This window comes from Poecilia mexicana, unplaced genomic scaffold (assembly GCF_051168715.1).
Source record: "Poecilia mexicana isolate PSO_F unplaced genomic scaffold, ASM5116871v1 scaffold_17, whole genome shotgun sequence".
Lineage (NCBI taxonomy): Eukaryota > Metazoa > Chordata > Actinopteri > Cyprinodontiformes > Poeciliidae > Poecilia > Poecilia mexicana.
Genome location: NW_028263386.1, coordinates 2,097,514 through 2,113,170, shown reverse-complemented (window position 1 = coordinate 2,113,170; position 15,657 = coordinate 2,097,514). Strand labels below are relative to the sequence as shown.

Genomic DNA, 15,657 nt, shown 5'->3' with positions numbered 1-15,657 from the left:
AATTAGACCCCTTTTTATTGTGTTCCATATATAAAAGAAATACAAAAAAGAAACATCGACACCGGGCAAAGGTCAAAGGGCAGGGGTCAGGTGTGAACGGGTCCGACGCAGGTGAGATAAAAATGGGAACGGACAGCAGGAACGTTGGGGAAAGTCCCGGATAATCAGTCTGGAGGACGGAGACGGAGCGCGACGCCCAGTCCTCCCAGTCCTCCCAGTCACCATCTCCTCCTCTAAAGATGAGTTTCAGTTCTACAAACATTCACAGAAAGCAGAGCTGCTCAGGACGAAGATCAAACCTCATTGGCTGGATTAAACCGAAGTGGGCGGAGCTTGTAGAGAACGTAAACACCGGAGGGAACGTTCAGTTTCAGACATTCATGATAAAAACTTCAAAATAAAGGTCTCTTCTCCTGGATGTCCAAACCGCCCTTTGCATCAGAAATACTTTAATAAACCAGAACTAAACATGAGTTTACATTCATTTTTACTGAAAACATTAAATAAAGTCATGAGGAGAAAAAAGTTTCAAACAGTTTATTGTAACAAAACCAAGTAAAGCTCTGATTCAGAACCGATTTCAGCAGCGAAAACCTTCAGAGGACTTTAACTGTCTGGCTCCAACAGCTGCAGCTCATGCACACATTTGTCTTGTAAGGTTGTGGACTTTGACTAGGCCATTACTACACATCGATTCTTTTCTTTTTTAGCGATCCTGCTGTGAATAGTCAGGCGGGTTCGGATCATTTCCCTGTTGATGACCCGGTTTGGGTCAAACCGACCTCACGTTTAATTCTACTGATACATTGGTACATAGAGGAGGTCAAAGTTCATTTAATGGCTGACCAGGCCACCAGGTCCCAGTCATCAGCGGCTCCACCTGCTGGACGGTAGACCTAAATATTTTTAAACTTTACTCATACTTGGTTCACCGAATGTTTATCATAATTTCCCCTTCAGAAGTTTTTCTTATGTAAGCGATAATCCTGCCATGTGTTCAGAGTGATCTGGTTCGCTCTGATCTAAAGACGGTGATATTCAACACGTTGGCGCGCCAGGGCCCGGTATCGTTCCCAGAGGTCAAACGAGTTCACAGCCTGCTGTGGCAGGTCAGAAACACAGAAGATAAAATACCTGCCATGATGCACCAAAACGCCCGGAGGACGACAGAGAGGTTTTATTATTCTCTGCTAAATATGATCCATAATCTCTGTTTGTTTACTCTGAACTCACGTTTTCTGAAATTTCCCGTCTGACGTCTGAATGTTGTCTGCTGCTGGATGAACTGTACGACCAAACCTGTTATATGTTGCTGCTTTACCCTCTGACTGCTCTGAAGAACGACAGACTCAGAGTTCAGACTTCACAACTCTTCCCAGACTGACGGGCATCAACAACCTGGCATAACATTAACTCACAGCTCCAGATCAACAAACTGCCAGTTGTTGTTTTTCTAGATGCATTTCTGCTCCTGATGATCATTAAATGAATGGATTTGATCAGAACCACCTGATCAAATCCATTTGACTCTGATGGAAACGTTTTTTCTCCCCATGACTCTGAAAAGCCCTAAATCAGCCAAAGTTTAACGTACAATTAGCGTCTTATTGTTTCCAAGTGTCGGTCAGAGTTTCAGACCGATGGTCGGACGCTTCACCCACCAAGGTTTAGCTCAACCACAGACGGGGTTTGTGCCTTCGGAGCAGTTCTGCCTGTAAGGAATCAGCGTGGAGCCAAAACTCTGCCGGGCGCCTCAGGACAGATCCGTCTTATCCGGAGCTTCGGCGTGATGGCCGCCGCCCACCTCGGCCCCACCGGCCGCCAACAACGTCCTGCGGTTGTAGTGGTGGTGGCCTTTCATGATGCCCGAGTTGTTGTTCTCGTTGAGAATCTGCTTCTGCTTCTGCCGGTTGAGCGACTGCACCAGGCCCAGCACCACGGCCGCCAGAGAGTACTGGCCCGTGATTTTGCGTGGCTGCAGGATGAGCGGGTTGGGCTGCACCCGGCCCAGCAGGAAGTGAGTTCGGATTTTGCCCTCTTGCTCGCTGATGCCCTTGACGTAGATCTCGCCGCGGTACTCGAAGGCGAAGCCTCGCTCCTTCAGGATGAGGAAGGTTTCCTCGGGAACCTGGATCTTGCCGCTCACGCCGGTGCTGTCCATCCGGCTGGCCAGGTTCACCGTCTTCCCCCAGATGTCGTACTGCGGTTTCTTGGCGCCGATCACGCCCGCCACCACCGAGCCGTGAGCCATTCCTGGGAGAGAAACAACTCACTGTGGAATCTGGTTTTAAATGCACCAACATTTAAAATAATTAACAAGTTTCATTCCTTCAGCTGTGGAAGCAAACGCTATGGAAATTCATCTACAAGTTATTACAGCAAATAGTCAATTAATTTAAATTTTAAAGGGATATTTTCCAGTTTTCTTAAAGTTTACCCAGCATGTTAGAAATACTAACATGAAACACTGCTGAACAGATTCCTTTAATTTAGAGTAAATCCATGTTACAGATATCAGATAAAGCTACATTAGGTATAGAGACGCAAACAATTAATCAACTTAATTGTCTTTTAACGGTGTTAGATTAAAATGTGTTTCAATCGATTAACTAACATTGTCCGCTTTAGAGTTGTAGTTTGTCCCGCCATCCAGCAGAGGGCGCCGCTGGTCATCCTTTAGCGGAGCCAGAAACAAAGATGGCGGAGATATTCCAGAGAGAAGATAAACGGTCCGAACAGAGTCCGCTGTGAGAAGCTAAGTGCATTTTATGCGGTTCTGATTTGAAATATAAACATTTAACAAGCTTCTCAGCTTCACCGTCAGCTTTTATTCAGCTGCAGAAACTTTAACTCCTCGACCAAAAGTCACTGATGAGCTACGAAGTTTAACGATGTGAGAAAACTGACATTATTCAGTCAGTATTTAGCTAACATACAATAATGTTACATTTTTTAAATTCACTATATGATGAATAATAATATACTGAAGTATTATTCAGTATATTATGAATATATAATGGGGAAAGACTTTATGTTATTCAGTATCATGGAAAGATGCTCCTCTTGAAAGAAAACTCAGATTTCTTTTTAAAATGACCTTTTAATTAATCTATAGTCAATCGATAAGATCAATCAACTTTAGATTCATTAATCCATATTAGGTTATGGATGGTAATTATCAGTGTTTCCCATATAAGGCATAGAAGTTCAACATGTAGATTACAAAACTACATGTACTGAATCCAACAAGAATGAGAATTTTAAAGTAATCTAAATAATCTGTCATAAATAGAAAAGTTAATTCAGGTTCCATTGATAATTTCTGGCTTCTTTGATTGGAAGTTTATCATTTTTTAATTTTCTCTGAAAACAGAAGGATCAGTTAAATCAAGCAGGTAATAACCAAGTGTAACAGAAGCAGATCTTCAGACTGAGCGAACGCGCTCACCGATCCGCAGCTCGAAGTTGTTGAACGAGTGCTTGTTGATCTCCTGGATGCTCTCGTTCAGGGCGATGGCGAAGTCGGCCAGCGCACACAGGTGACCCCATTTATCTTCACATTGCTGTGGAGGAATCAGAGAAAACGGCTGAAATAACCTGAAGACGCCTGGAAGCTTCACGGATCGGCCTGACGAACCGGGCCAGAGAAGAACCAAAGCAGGAATTTAAAGTTTGAACGTCAGAACCACCTTAAATTTACCTCATATTAAAGAAAAACATTAATAATTTCAGTAATCGTGTATATAACATGTTTATGTTTTCCCATAATCTCCAACAAACCTGATAAATTGATTATAGTTGGACTGAAATTTAGTTTGTGGGGATTTTGATTATTTTGAACGTGTCAGAAATGATCAATTACATGAATAAAACAGATATAAATAATAATGTCCAATTCTTAATCAGTGATCCCACACAAAGCACCTTGTATGTTCTGGTAAAAACTCAGAACTCCATGAGTAAAACATGTAAACTCATAAGTTACAGCATGAAACTCCAGCTTGTTGTTCCAAAAAAGTTAAAAATCCTCCAGAAGGCGATTTTTCACTCTCTCACTTCCTAACCTTAAAGTTTCTAAAATAAGATTCGGTTTTATGTTGGAGAAACAGCATGACAGGTGACTTTAACTGACTAAAACATTTAGCTGTTGGACATGTTTAAACCAGAATGAGCAGAAATATTTCAGCGCCCTGTGAATAATGAAAGCATTTCAACAGACCAAACCACAGGCCGCCAATCCGAACGGCTGCTACGTCCGGATGCTTCCTGCGGACCTTCACCTGTTTCTCAGGCGACAGGCCAGAGACGGCCATGTAGGTGCTGCCGATCGTCTTGATCTTCTCGATGTCCTGGAAACGGTCTTCACCGAGCAGCTGCAACAAAACAAGGTTCACTGAGCTTTAAAACAGCCTGATACACAGAAACACGTCAGACTGAGCAGCTGGTCTCATCTACGGCTGACCCGAACAAAACCAAAGTTCTGCCGGCTGCCTGGACCGTTTCTGAAACATGACCGACTGAAGCAGCAGCCGCATCGCTAAAGAACTGATCCATCAGATCCATCAGACCCATCAGATCCATCAGACCCATCAGACCCATCAGATCCATCAGAACCATCAGGATTCATCAGACCCATCAGATCCATCAGAACCATCAGGATTCATCAGAACCATCAGGATTCATCAGAGACATCAGACCCATCAGAACCATCAGACCCATCAGATCCATCAGAACCATCAGGATTCATCAGACCCATCAGGATTCATCAGAGACATCAGAACCATCAGGATTCATCAGATCCATCAGACCCATCAGAACCATCAGAACCATCAGGATTCATCAGACCCATCAGGATTCATCAGAGACATCAGAACCATCAGGATTCATCAGATCCATCAGACCCATCAGAACCATCAGACCCATCAGAACCATCAGACCCATCAGGATTCATCAGAGACATCAGAACCATCAGGATTCATCAGAACCATCAGGATTCATCAGACCCATCATATCCATCAGAACCATCAGCGACCCTGTAAACTGAGACAGATGTCCAACACCGAGCTGCACCCAGAACAGCCACTGGACAAACTGCTGAGGAGTAAACATTTAAATTCAATCCGTTCAGGAGAGAAAGGCTAAACGTCTAAAACTAGTTTTGAGACTTTTGCCAAACTTTAGCATCTCCAGCGTGGATGCAGAGCAGGAAGCAGTGGAGCACAGTAACCGCTACAACCCTGTGGTGGTTCTTTGCCACCTGCAATAATTAGTTTTTGATTACCTGCAAACAGAATCAGTCATTTCTGCAGAGAGATTAATGGCTTTTGAAGTATTTTCTAAAACAGGATGCATGTTTTATTTTTTATCCTGAATGAGTGATGGTGTTTACGCCTTAGAAAGTTTCACTAAGCCTAACAGATGGTTTGAACTTCCAGCGCCTCACCTCGTCGAAGTCAGCGATGATTTCGTTGAGCAGCCGCAGACACTCGACTCCCTGGTTGTTCATCTCAGTCTGGGAGTAAAAGTCGGCGAAGCCGGGGATGGAGGCGAACATCACGCCCACCGAGTCGTAGGACTGGGAGTACAGCTCCTGAGGAGACACCGACACGAGACGTTAAAACACGGAGACGTTAAAACACGGAGACGAGACGTTAACCCCGTCAGAGAAAATACAGCCACTGCCAAAGGATTACCGGTTGAGAACAGACAAATATAAGTAATGCACGAACGTATTACAATTTTTTCTTAGTATTTCAGTCAGTTTGAAGTCTAGACTTTGTGTTCAGGATCATTGTCCTGTTATTGACTTACACGGCTTCACTATGGCTGTGTCTGCATGTAATGAACTTTCAAAATGGCACAAAAAGAAAAATCAACCAGGATAAACAAAGCTTGAATTCACCACATGTTGAGGCCACGTACGGCTGCAGTAAACTGGAAGCAGAGGTTAAAGACTATCATGGAGCACACATCTCAGAAAAATGGAGAGTTTTTCCCTCCAAACTGGAAGTTCGGAGTTTCATGCCTCTGGTAAGGCACCAATCAACCACAGGATGAAAAGTTTGTTACGTCAGAATTTATCCGTTTGTTTCCGTCTCCCCTTCAGAGCATTAACTGTTTTTCACAAAACGCCTCAAACGTAAAAACTTTTACAGACTTCAACATGCTGAGGCCCAGATCATGAGGTGTTATAACATGTAGTTCTGCAGAAATGTTTGGATTACTGTAAGGTCAAGGCACAGTGCTTGACCGTTGCCATGATGTGTTTTGTTTTCTCCAAACTGGTTCAGAATGACAGGAGAATTTCTTTATGTTGGTCTGCAGAAATCCACTGGTTCATTCAGATCCAACCTCATGATTGGTGCTGCTGTATTCAATCCTCCACCTGCTCAAATAACCCAGACTTGTTCACTCCTTTACCTGTTTTAACCTTTAAGATGCACATCTGGGAACATCAGCAGCTTCCCTAAATCTTTTTCCACCTCAGTGAGATTTGGGTAAATTTCCTGATAAATTTGGTAAATCTTCCCAGGTTGATGGGCAGCAACAATTACCAAACTAGAGTAATTGCTGATAAGTTTTCACCCAGCCGTTCTTCAACACACAACAGTGGTCACACATTTTCCATTTAGTTTTCATTTGTATTCTGTTATAATGAGATGTAAATCATTTTAAAACCCAGTAAAAACCAGATGAGCTTCATTATATCCTCACATGAATAAAATAATTTGCTCTGATCTCACATCAAGCAGAAAATCCTCCTCAAAATCACTGATTAATAAATGAAAGTGCAGTGCATCCTTCCCTCCACCAGGGGGCAATGTTAGCTCGTACCAGGCAGCAGGTCTGCAGACATGAAGCAGCACATCCTTACATCCCAAATGTCACATTCAGTAATTCATCATGCCATTATGGTGGTATTGCAATAATAGGGTGATAAACATTAATGTCCAGCCGCAGTTCAACATTTCAACTTAATAATTCATCAGAAGCTCCGTCTGTCCACAGGCTGCTCCGGTCTTAATGTAATTACACAGCTGTGAAAACGGGCCTCTGACCTGAATGAAGCTTCCTCAGCGGCTTTGTGCGCGGCTAATGAGCTCAGCAAAAGTCCAAACTTCAGAAGGGAAACTTGGTTAAAGTTGAACTAAATTGAATTTCTTGGTCTTGTGCTGCGTTTATGTCGGTTTATGTCGGCTCGTGTCGGTTTATGTCGGCTCGTGTCGGTTTATGTCGGCTCGTGTCGGTTTATGTCGGCTCGTGTCGGTTTATGTCGGCTCGTGTCGGTTTATGTCGGCTCGTGTCGGTTTATGTCGACTCGTGTCGGTTTATGTCGGCTCGTGTCGGTTTATGTCGGCTCGTGTCGGTTTATGTCGGCTCGTGTCGGTTTATGTCGGCTCGTGTCGGTTTATGTCGGCTCGTGTCGGTTTATGTCGGCTCGTGTCGGTTTATGTCGGCTCGTGTCGGTTTATGTCGGCTCGTGTCGGTTTATGTCGGTTCGTGTCGGTTTATGTCGGTTCGTGTCGGTTTATGTCGGTTCGTGTCGGTTTATGTCGGTTCGTGTCGGTTTATGTCGGTTCGTGTCGGTTTATGTCGGTTCGTGTCGGTTTGTGTCGGTTCGTGTCGGTTTATGTCGGTTCATGTCGGTTTATGTCGGTTCGTGTCGGTTTATGTCGGTTCGTGTCGGTTTGTGTCGGTTCATGTCGGTTTATGTCGGTTCGTGTCGGTTTATGTCGGTTCGTGTCGGTTTATGTCGGTTCGTGTCGGTTTATGTCGGTTCGTGTCGGTTTATGTCGGTTCGTGTCGGTTTGTGTCGGTTCGTGTCGGTTTATGTCGGTTCGTGTCGGTTTATGTCGGTTCGTGTCGGTTTATGTCGGTTCGTGTCGGTTTGTGTCGGTTCATGTCGGTTTATGTCGGTTCGTGTCGGTTTATGTCGGTTCGTGTCGGTTTATGTCGGTTCGTGTCGGTTTGTGTCGGTTTGTGTCGGTTTATGTCGGTTCGTGTCGGTTTATGTCGGTTCGTGTCGGTTTGTGTCGGTTCGTGTCGGTTTATGTCGGTTCGTGTCGGTTTATGTCGGTTCGTGTCGGTTTATGTCGGTTCGTGTCGGTTTGTGTCGGTTCATGTCGGTTTATGTCGGTTCGTGTCGGTTTATGTCGGTTCGTGTCGGTTTATGTCGGTTCGTGTCGGTTTGTGTCGGTTCGTGTCGGTTTATGTCGGTTTGTGTCGGTTTATGTCGGTTCGTGTCGGTTTATGTCGGTTCGTGTCGGTTTATGTCGGTTCGTGTCGGTTTATGTTGGTTCGTGTCGGTTTGTGTCGGTTCGTGTCGGTTTATGTCGGTTCATGTCGGTTCATGTCGGTTTATGTCGGTTCATGTCGGTTTACGTCGGTTTACGTCGGTTCATGTCGGTTTATGTCGGTTTATGTCGGTTTATGTCGGTTTACGTCGGTTCATGTCGGTTCATGTCGGTTTATGTCTGCTCGTGTCGGTGTGTGCCGGACCTCGTTGTCGCGGTCCTTCTCCAGGAAGTGGCGCGCCACGTGGCTGGGCAGGATGTTCCTCAGCATGTTCTCGTTGTGTTCCCGCAGCTCCTTCATCTCGTTGATCTCCTCCTTGGCCTGGACGCGCCACAGGAAGTCCAGCCGGGCCGTGTACTCCAGCTGAAACCACAAACCGGGTCAGAAATCGCTGCAGATCCAGCCTGAGTGCTACTGCTCTGCACAAACCTCAGCGTGACAAACGGCTGGAAAATGAAGGAATCCTCATGGAAAACTGTCACTTTAAAGAAACTTCAGAGCTTTTTTCTACAGTGAATGAACTTTCATACATTTATTACATTTGGAAAAGAAACAGTGACAATAAGAAACAGCAGAAAAACAGTTTTTAGAAAAAAAATTAATAAAAATGTTACTGATGTATTAACAATCTGAAATAAAAAATAAAATAAAAGCTTTATTTTATTTTATTTTAGGTTTTGCTTTGGCCCCTCAGACCAGGTCAGCTTTACACTGTAAAACAGAGCATGGCTTAACTTAAGTCTACTGGATAATTATCTTGGTTTTTGTCAGAAATCAAATTTTATCAAGTTAATTTAATGAGAGACAAAGATTGTTTTTAAGTTCTTAAACTTCATTTGAGTTGTTTTAATTTTTTACTGTAATTAAAATTAAACTGAAAACTGTCCTCACTTATTAAAAAAGCAACATTTTTATATTTTCACTCATCATCCAGGTGAAATAATGACTTATGTGAAGTTATAGCATTAAATGATATTCTAACTCATCTTAAACTTTGTTCTCAACTATTGAGACTGACAGTTGCGTTGCCGATTGCTTTCTGCGCGTCAACATCGAATATTTAATCTATTTTCTCATCCAAGTCTAAAACTTTTAATTAGTAAGGAATCTTCATGCGAGGCTAATGTCGGAAAAATAAAGTGATTTCTTCTTTTCAGTGTGCAGATGTTTTACAGACCGTTAAAAATAAACCTCCAGCTGCTGGAGTTTAGAGAACAAAGTTGGCCTGAGCTTCCTGACGCCAAAGCCGATGAATTTGTTCCATAAAAAGCTGATTAGAAGTGAAGTTCAGGACAAACTGTTACATAAATGAGATGATTGAATTCACAGCAACAGGCAGGCAAATTAAAATATTTAATCACCTTTGCAGTGCAGGACTATTTGATCAATCTGCTGTGCAGCTGAAGTATTTTAAGAGGCAACTCAATTAGCTTTTCTGAATTAACAATTAATACAAAGTCACATGAATAAATTAGAGCCAAACAAGTGGTGTGCGCCTGCAGAAGAGAGGGAAGAGAAAAGTCGTCAGTGAAGCTGAAAAATGATTTCCAGGGCAGGACGATAAGCCTGGAAGGATTTCTGCTCTTCTTCTGAGGCGCCTGATTAATCAGGGAATCAATTAGTGACTAATCAGGAGAGAAACTTCTTCCAGTTTTCTGTCCAATTAACGTTCAGCCAGTCTGAGTGAAGCTGCATCCACTGGAAAGAGAAGCCAACCGCTGACGCAACCTGCACCGGAAATCAAGTTCCACATTTCAGCATCGACAAATACATAAATTCAAGTTAATCACATTTAACTATAATGACTATTTGAGCTCAATAGTAAAGATATTTATTGTTTTCAATCTGTTCTTACGGTTACTGGACGTTTGTGCTGATGCTACATGTTTAGCACTGAGATGCTATTTTAGGTTAGCGTAGCTTCACTGACAGGCTAGCTGCTCCTGTTAGCACAACTTCAACACAACAACAGTGTCAATCAGATCAGTGGAAGCAGAAACCAGAGAAACGATCAAATGTGCGTCAGTTTTACAGGCGTACCAGAAACAAGCGAGTATAAAGGTTCCGGCCCGATCTTCTGTATGTAAAAAAAAAATATTAACTTCTTCTTTAACATGTTAAAATCTATATAAAACTATTATTATTTATAAATCAAAGGCTGATGAAGCTCAGCCTTCATGGCCGTCTCAGCTGGAATGACGTCAGTAAGGAAAACTCTTTTCCCAAAATGGCCGCTTTATTTCTAAACTGTGACTTTGCTGATTAGCTGAGCGATATTCACAGAGAAGGAAGCCTTGATTTACTATCCACATTTTTGCTTTTTAATGTAAAATGTAGCCAGTGGTTTATTAAAGTTACAAATAAACAGTCTTAAATAAGTTGGTGTGATGGACGGCGTCAGCAGAACCATCTCCCATCTGGCCACAACCATCTGCTGCTCCAGAGACGTTCACCGCCTGACTAACGTCTCTTCATTTCAGACGAAGGACAAATGAGCGAACAGGATGACATGTTGGAGACAATCTTTACTGCCAGTTAATTTGTTGGACCACAGACTCCAGGAGCAGCTGTGCAAATAAATAATAAATGCTTTAAAGTGGCAGTTAGTCAGCTGATTGGGTCTTTATCGGCCTGGAAATAAAAGCTACCTGCAGAATCCAGAACGAATGAAACATCCAGAAGATGTGGGAATATCTTCAAGCAGGATCTCCAACATTTCTCCATTTGTTTGCCTCCATCAGAAAGAGGATCAGTTTAAAAACATTTCTACCTGCACTAGGATCAGCAAACAGCCGTTCTCCTCAGACATTAGCAGCAAGTCTCAGATTTCTCAAGGAGCAAATCAAAGTTAAGAGCCTGTAAGTGAAGCTGGTTGTGAAGGAAAAGGCTTTAATTGGCTCCTGTTCTCCTCACAAACAGAATCACTCGAGTGTCCCTTCAACACGGCCCTGAGAGGCGGAGCAGCTTTTCCACAATCAGCAGCAGTACGGCGCGTTTCCAGCAACAAAAACACAAAAATCATCAAACTAATTACAGAGCAGCAACGATGCTTCTGCAGACGGCGGCGGCGGCGGCGGACCTCAGAGCTCCTTTTAATTTAACAGAGTAAAATTCACTCCACACTGTCAACAGTGAAACTGACTGTAAATGTCATTAATCCAAATGAAGTCATAAGAGTCTCTTGGATGTTTGGAAAAAATCCTTCATGCAGAATAAGATGCACTATTACTGATTTACTTTTATTTGAAATAATTTTAATCTGATTGGCTGAAAGTCAAATTCTGCATTTCCAAAGAACTCAGATTAGAACCAACTGGATTTAATCCCAGTCAAATGTTTAGTTTGTTGTTAATTTGTAACTAAATTGACATTTTTCTCAGTTTGAATGGATTTAAGTTAATTTTTGGCTGTAAAACCGTTCATTCATGAATTTTAGATCTTGGGTTGTAATTTAGTGATAGACACTAGTTAGAGGTCAGAGGTTAACCCTAAGCTCAGCTCTGCAGAGTCCTGCGAAGAAAACATGTAGAGTTTTAGGACAGTAGCTCTGCATGTGTCCGACAGGTTGATGCTCCAACTGGATGTTCATGATGAACAGAAAACCTGCAGATGTTTCTGTTAAAGTCTGTGAAAAACAAACACGTTTCTCCAGCCTCTGTTAGGAAGATGTTACTCTACCAGACCAGTTCGCTCCATTAAACCGTCAGGACTGAACAGGTTGAGGCAGACTGCTCACGAAGCTTCCTGCTTTCAGCCGAGCGTCTCCTCCTGATGCGGCGTCTCAGAGCGTCTCCTCCTGATGCGGCTCCGTCTCAGAGCGTCTCCTCCTGATGCGGCGTCTCAGAGCGTCTCCTCCTGAGGCGGCGTCTCAGAGCGTCTCCTCCTGATGCGGCGTCTCAGAGCGTCTCCTCCTGATGAGGCGCCGTCTCAGAGCGTCTCCTCCTGATGCGGCTCCGTCTCAGAGCGTCTCCTCCTGATGCGGCGTCTCAGAGCGTCTCCTCCTGATGCGGCGTCTCAGAGCGTCTCCTCCTGATGCGGCGTCTCAGAGCGTCTCCTCCTGATGCGGCGTCTCAGAGCGTCTCCTCCTGATGCGGCGTCTCAGAGCGTCTCCTCCTGATGCGGCGTCTCAGAGCGTCTCCTCCTGATGCGGCTCCGTCTCAGAGCGTCTCCTCCTGATGCGGCTCCGTCTCAGAGCGTCTCCTCCTGATGCGGCTCCGTCTCAGAGCGTCTCCTCCTGATGCGGCGTCTCAGAGCGTCTCCTCCTGATGCGGCGTCTCAGAGCGTCTCCTCCTGATGCGGCTCCGTCTCAGAGCGTCTCCTCCTGATGCGGCGTCTCAGAGCGTCTCCTCCTGATGCGGCGTCTCAGAGCGTCTCCTCCTGATGCGGCTCCGTCTCAGAGCGTCTCCTCCTCAGGCGGCGTCTCAGAGCGTCTCCTCCTGATGCGGCGTCTCAGAGCGTCTCCTCCTGATGCGGCTCCGTCTCAGAGCGTCTCCTCCTGATGCGGCGTCTCAGAGCGTCTCCTCCTGATGCGGCGTCTCAGAGCGTCTCCTCCTGATGCGGCGTCTCAGAGCGTCTCCTCCTGATGCGGCGTCTCAGAGCGTCTCCTCCTGATGCGGCGTCTCAGAGCGTCTCCTCCTGATGCGGCTCCGTCTCAGAGCGTCTCCTCCTGATGCGGCTCCGTCTCAGAGCGTCTCCTCCTGATGCGGCGTCTCAGAGCGTCTCCTCCTGATGCGGCGTCTCAGAGCGTCTCCTCCTGATGAGGCGGCGTCTCAGAGCGTCTCCTCCTGATGAGGCGGCGTCTCAGAGCGTCTCCTCCTGATGAGGCGGCGTCTCAGAGCGTCTCCTCCTGATGAGGCGGCGTCTCAGAGCGTCTCCTCCTGATGAGGCGGCGTCTCAGAGCGTCTCCTCCTGGTGCGGCGTCTCAGAGCGTCTCCTCCTGGTGCGGCGTCTCAGAGCGTCTCCTCCTGATGCGGCGCCGTCTGAGAGCGTCTCCTCCTGATGAGGCGGCGTCTCAGAGCGTCTCCTCCTGATGCGGCTCCGTCTCAGAGCGTCTCCTCCTGATGTGGCGTCTCAGAGCGTCTCCTCCTGATGCGGCTCCGTCTCAGAGCGTCTCCTCCTGATGCGGTGCTGTCTCAGAGCGTCTCCTCCTGATGCGGTGCTGTCTCAGAGCGTCTCCTCCTGATGCGGCGGCGGCGTCTCAGAGCGTCTCCTCCTGATGTGGCGTCTCAGAGCGTCTCCTCCTGATGCGGTGCCGTCTCAGAGAGTCTCCTCCTGATGAGGCGCCGTCTCAGAGAGTCTCCTCCTGATGCGGCGCCGTCTCAGAGCGTCTCCTCCTGATGCGGTGCTGTCTCAGAGCGTCTCCTCCTGATGAGGCGGCGTCTCAGAGCGTCTCCTCCTGATGAGGCGGCGTCTCAGAGCGTCTCCTCCTGATGTGGCGTCTCAGAGCGTCTCCTCCTGATGCGGTGCCGTCTCAGAGAGTCTCCTCCTGATGCGGTGCCGTCTCAGAGAGTCTCCTCCTGATGCGGCGCCGTCTCAGAGCGTCTCCTCCTGATGCGGTGCTGTCTCAGAGCGTCTCCTCCTGATGAGGCGGCGTCTCAGAGCATCTCCTCCTGATGAGGCGGCGTCTCAGAGCGTCTCCTCCTGATGTGGCGTCTCAGAGCGTCTCCTCCTGATGAGGCGGCGTCTCAGAGCGTCTCCTCCTGATGAGGCGGCGTCTCAGAGCGTCTCCTCCTGATGTGGCGTCTCAGAGCGTCTCCTCCTGATGCGGCGTCTCAGAGCGTCTCCTCCTGATGAGGCGGCGTCTCAGAGCGTCTCCTCCTGATGTGGCGTCTCAGAGCGTCTCCTCCTGATGAGGCGGCGTCTCAGAGCGTCTCCTCCTGATGTGGCGTCTCAGAGCGTCTCCTCCTGATGAGGCGGCGTCTCAGAGCGTCTCCTCCTGATGTGGCGTCTCAGAGCGTCTCCTCCTGATGTGGCGTCTCAGAGCGTCTCCTCCTGATGTGGCGTCTCAGAGCGTCTCCTCCTGATGCGGCTCCGTCTCAGAGCGTCTCCTCCTGATGCGGCGCCGTTTCCGAGCGGCGAGTTGCAGGCTGGCGCTGAGAGCTGTCATTGTCTCCTGCTTCCCAAACAAGTGATCAAATTGACCCAGAGAAAATCGATGCTGTATGACTTCAAATGCGGCTGCTTTCTACTTTCATGAGGCCACAAAAGACCTTCAATTTCGTGTCCGGGTCCAGTCCTGCAGCCGGCGCTGAGCCGCCCCGCTGCATGATCAAAGGTTGCCATAGAGAGGGCATGAAAGCAGCGGGGCGACGACCGTTTCCTCCCGGCCGCGGAGCCGGACTCCATCAGCGCAGAGTGGATCATGGAGCGCATCGGGCCGGCGAAATGAGCCGGATAAGATAAAACGCCGTCGTCACGGTTACACCAAAATATCCAGGAAGACGTTTCTGAACCTGAACGATTTACAGACAAACTGCTGCTCAGGGAAACGGTTCAACTTACAAACCGGGAAACAAAACATGCTTCAGAAAATGTGATCAGTGAACCAGAGACAGAAAACCAAAAACCGGAGGGCAGAAATACAAAAACATGTTTTACTCAAGTAAAACTAAAACGCAGAAATCGCAGCACGACTCAATCAGAGGAAAGAAGCTGGAAACATTTACTATTATTCATAGTTATGAAATGATCCTGAGGCTAAAATGTGGTGATTTCTCCAGACCAGAACGACATCAACGTCTGAACAAAATGTGATGATTTAGATGGCAGACATTTCTGTGGTTAACGATTGTAACGATAATAACGATTATAAGTAATTCTATAGCAAATATCTATGTTTTTATTGGCTGTTAGCCGTCATCATTGATTAGTGGATTTATTCACCTGATTAGTTTCTCTTTCATTTCTAACCAAACTAAATGTTCAGTTATTTTCTAATCACATGTAATTATGTAATAATTATGTAATAATTGTGTAATAATCATGTAATAACGCTACATGTGCTCAGACTGAGGCCTGCGGTTAAACTCTACTGCCACATCCAGGAGGAATAAATCTTTTCTGATACAACGTTCCAACTTTTAATTGTGAGAAAAGTGTGTTGGATTACTTTATGCTTTTTAATTTAATGGTCTGGTAGATCTGCTAATTTGTGGCATGATGAAGCTTTTTCCTCTTTCCAATTAGCTGCAGCGCAGCAGGAGATGTTTGTCTGAAAGGGAAATGAATCGACTGACTTTAATTTGGTTGGCGGCACCTGGAAGCTGGACCTGAAACGAAGCAGCAGAACCACCAGGAACCGAAGGAACCCGATGGACCGATTCTGCTCTGCAGCTTCATTAAAGCTTCATAAGTGTAATCACT

At 46.1% G+C, this 15,657-nt stretch overlaps 1 protein-coding gene across 1 annotated transcript in view; it reads right to left on the bottom strand.

The window, feature by feature from the left end:
* Positions 1 to 522: 522 nt before the first annotated feature.
* The window catches only part of adcy8 (adenylate cyclase 8 (brain)), a 36,313-nt gene continuing 21,178 nt past the window's right edge, over positions 523 to 15,657 (bottom strand). Inside the window, exons 9-13 of the mRNA XM_088014775.1 lie at positions 8,500 to 8,658; positions 5,444 to 5,590; positions 4,281 to 4,373; positions 3,449 to 3,563; positions 523 to 2,253 (exon numbers count right to left, since the gene is read on the bottom strand). Coding sequence (XP_087870901.1) covers positions 1,754 to 2,253; positions 3,449 to 3,563; positions 4,281 to 4,373; positions 5,444 to 5,590; positions 8,500 to 8,658 — 1,014 coding nt within the window. The 3' untranslated portion in view covers positions 523 to 1,753. The remainder of the gene's footprint in view (positions 2,254 to 3,448; positions 3,564 to 4,280; positions 4,374 to 5,443; positions 5,591 to 8,499; positions 8,659 to 15,657) is intronic.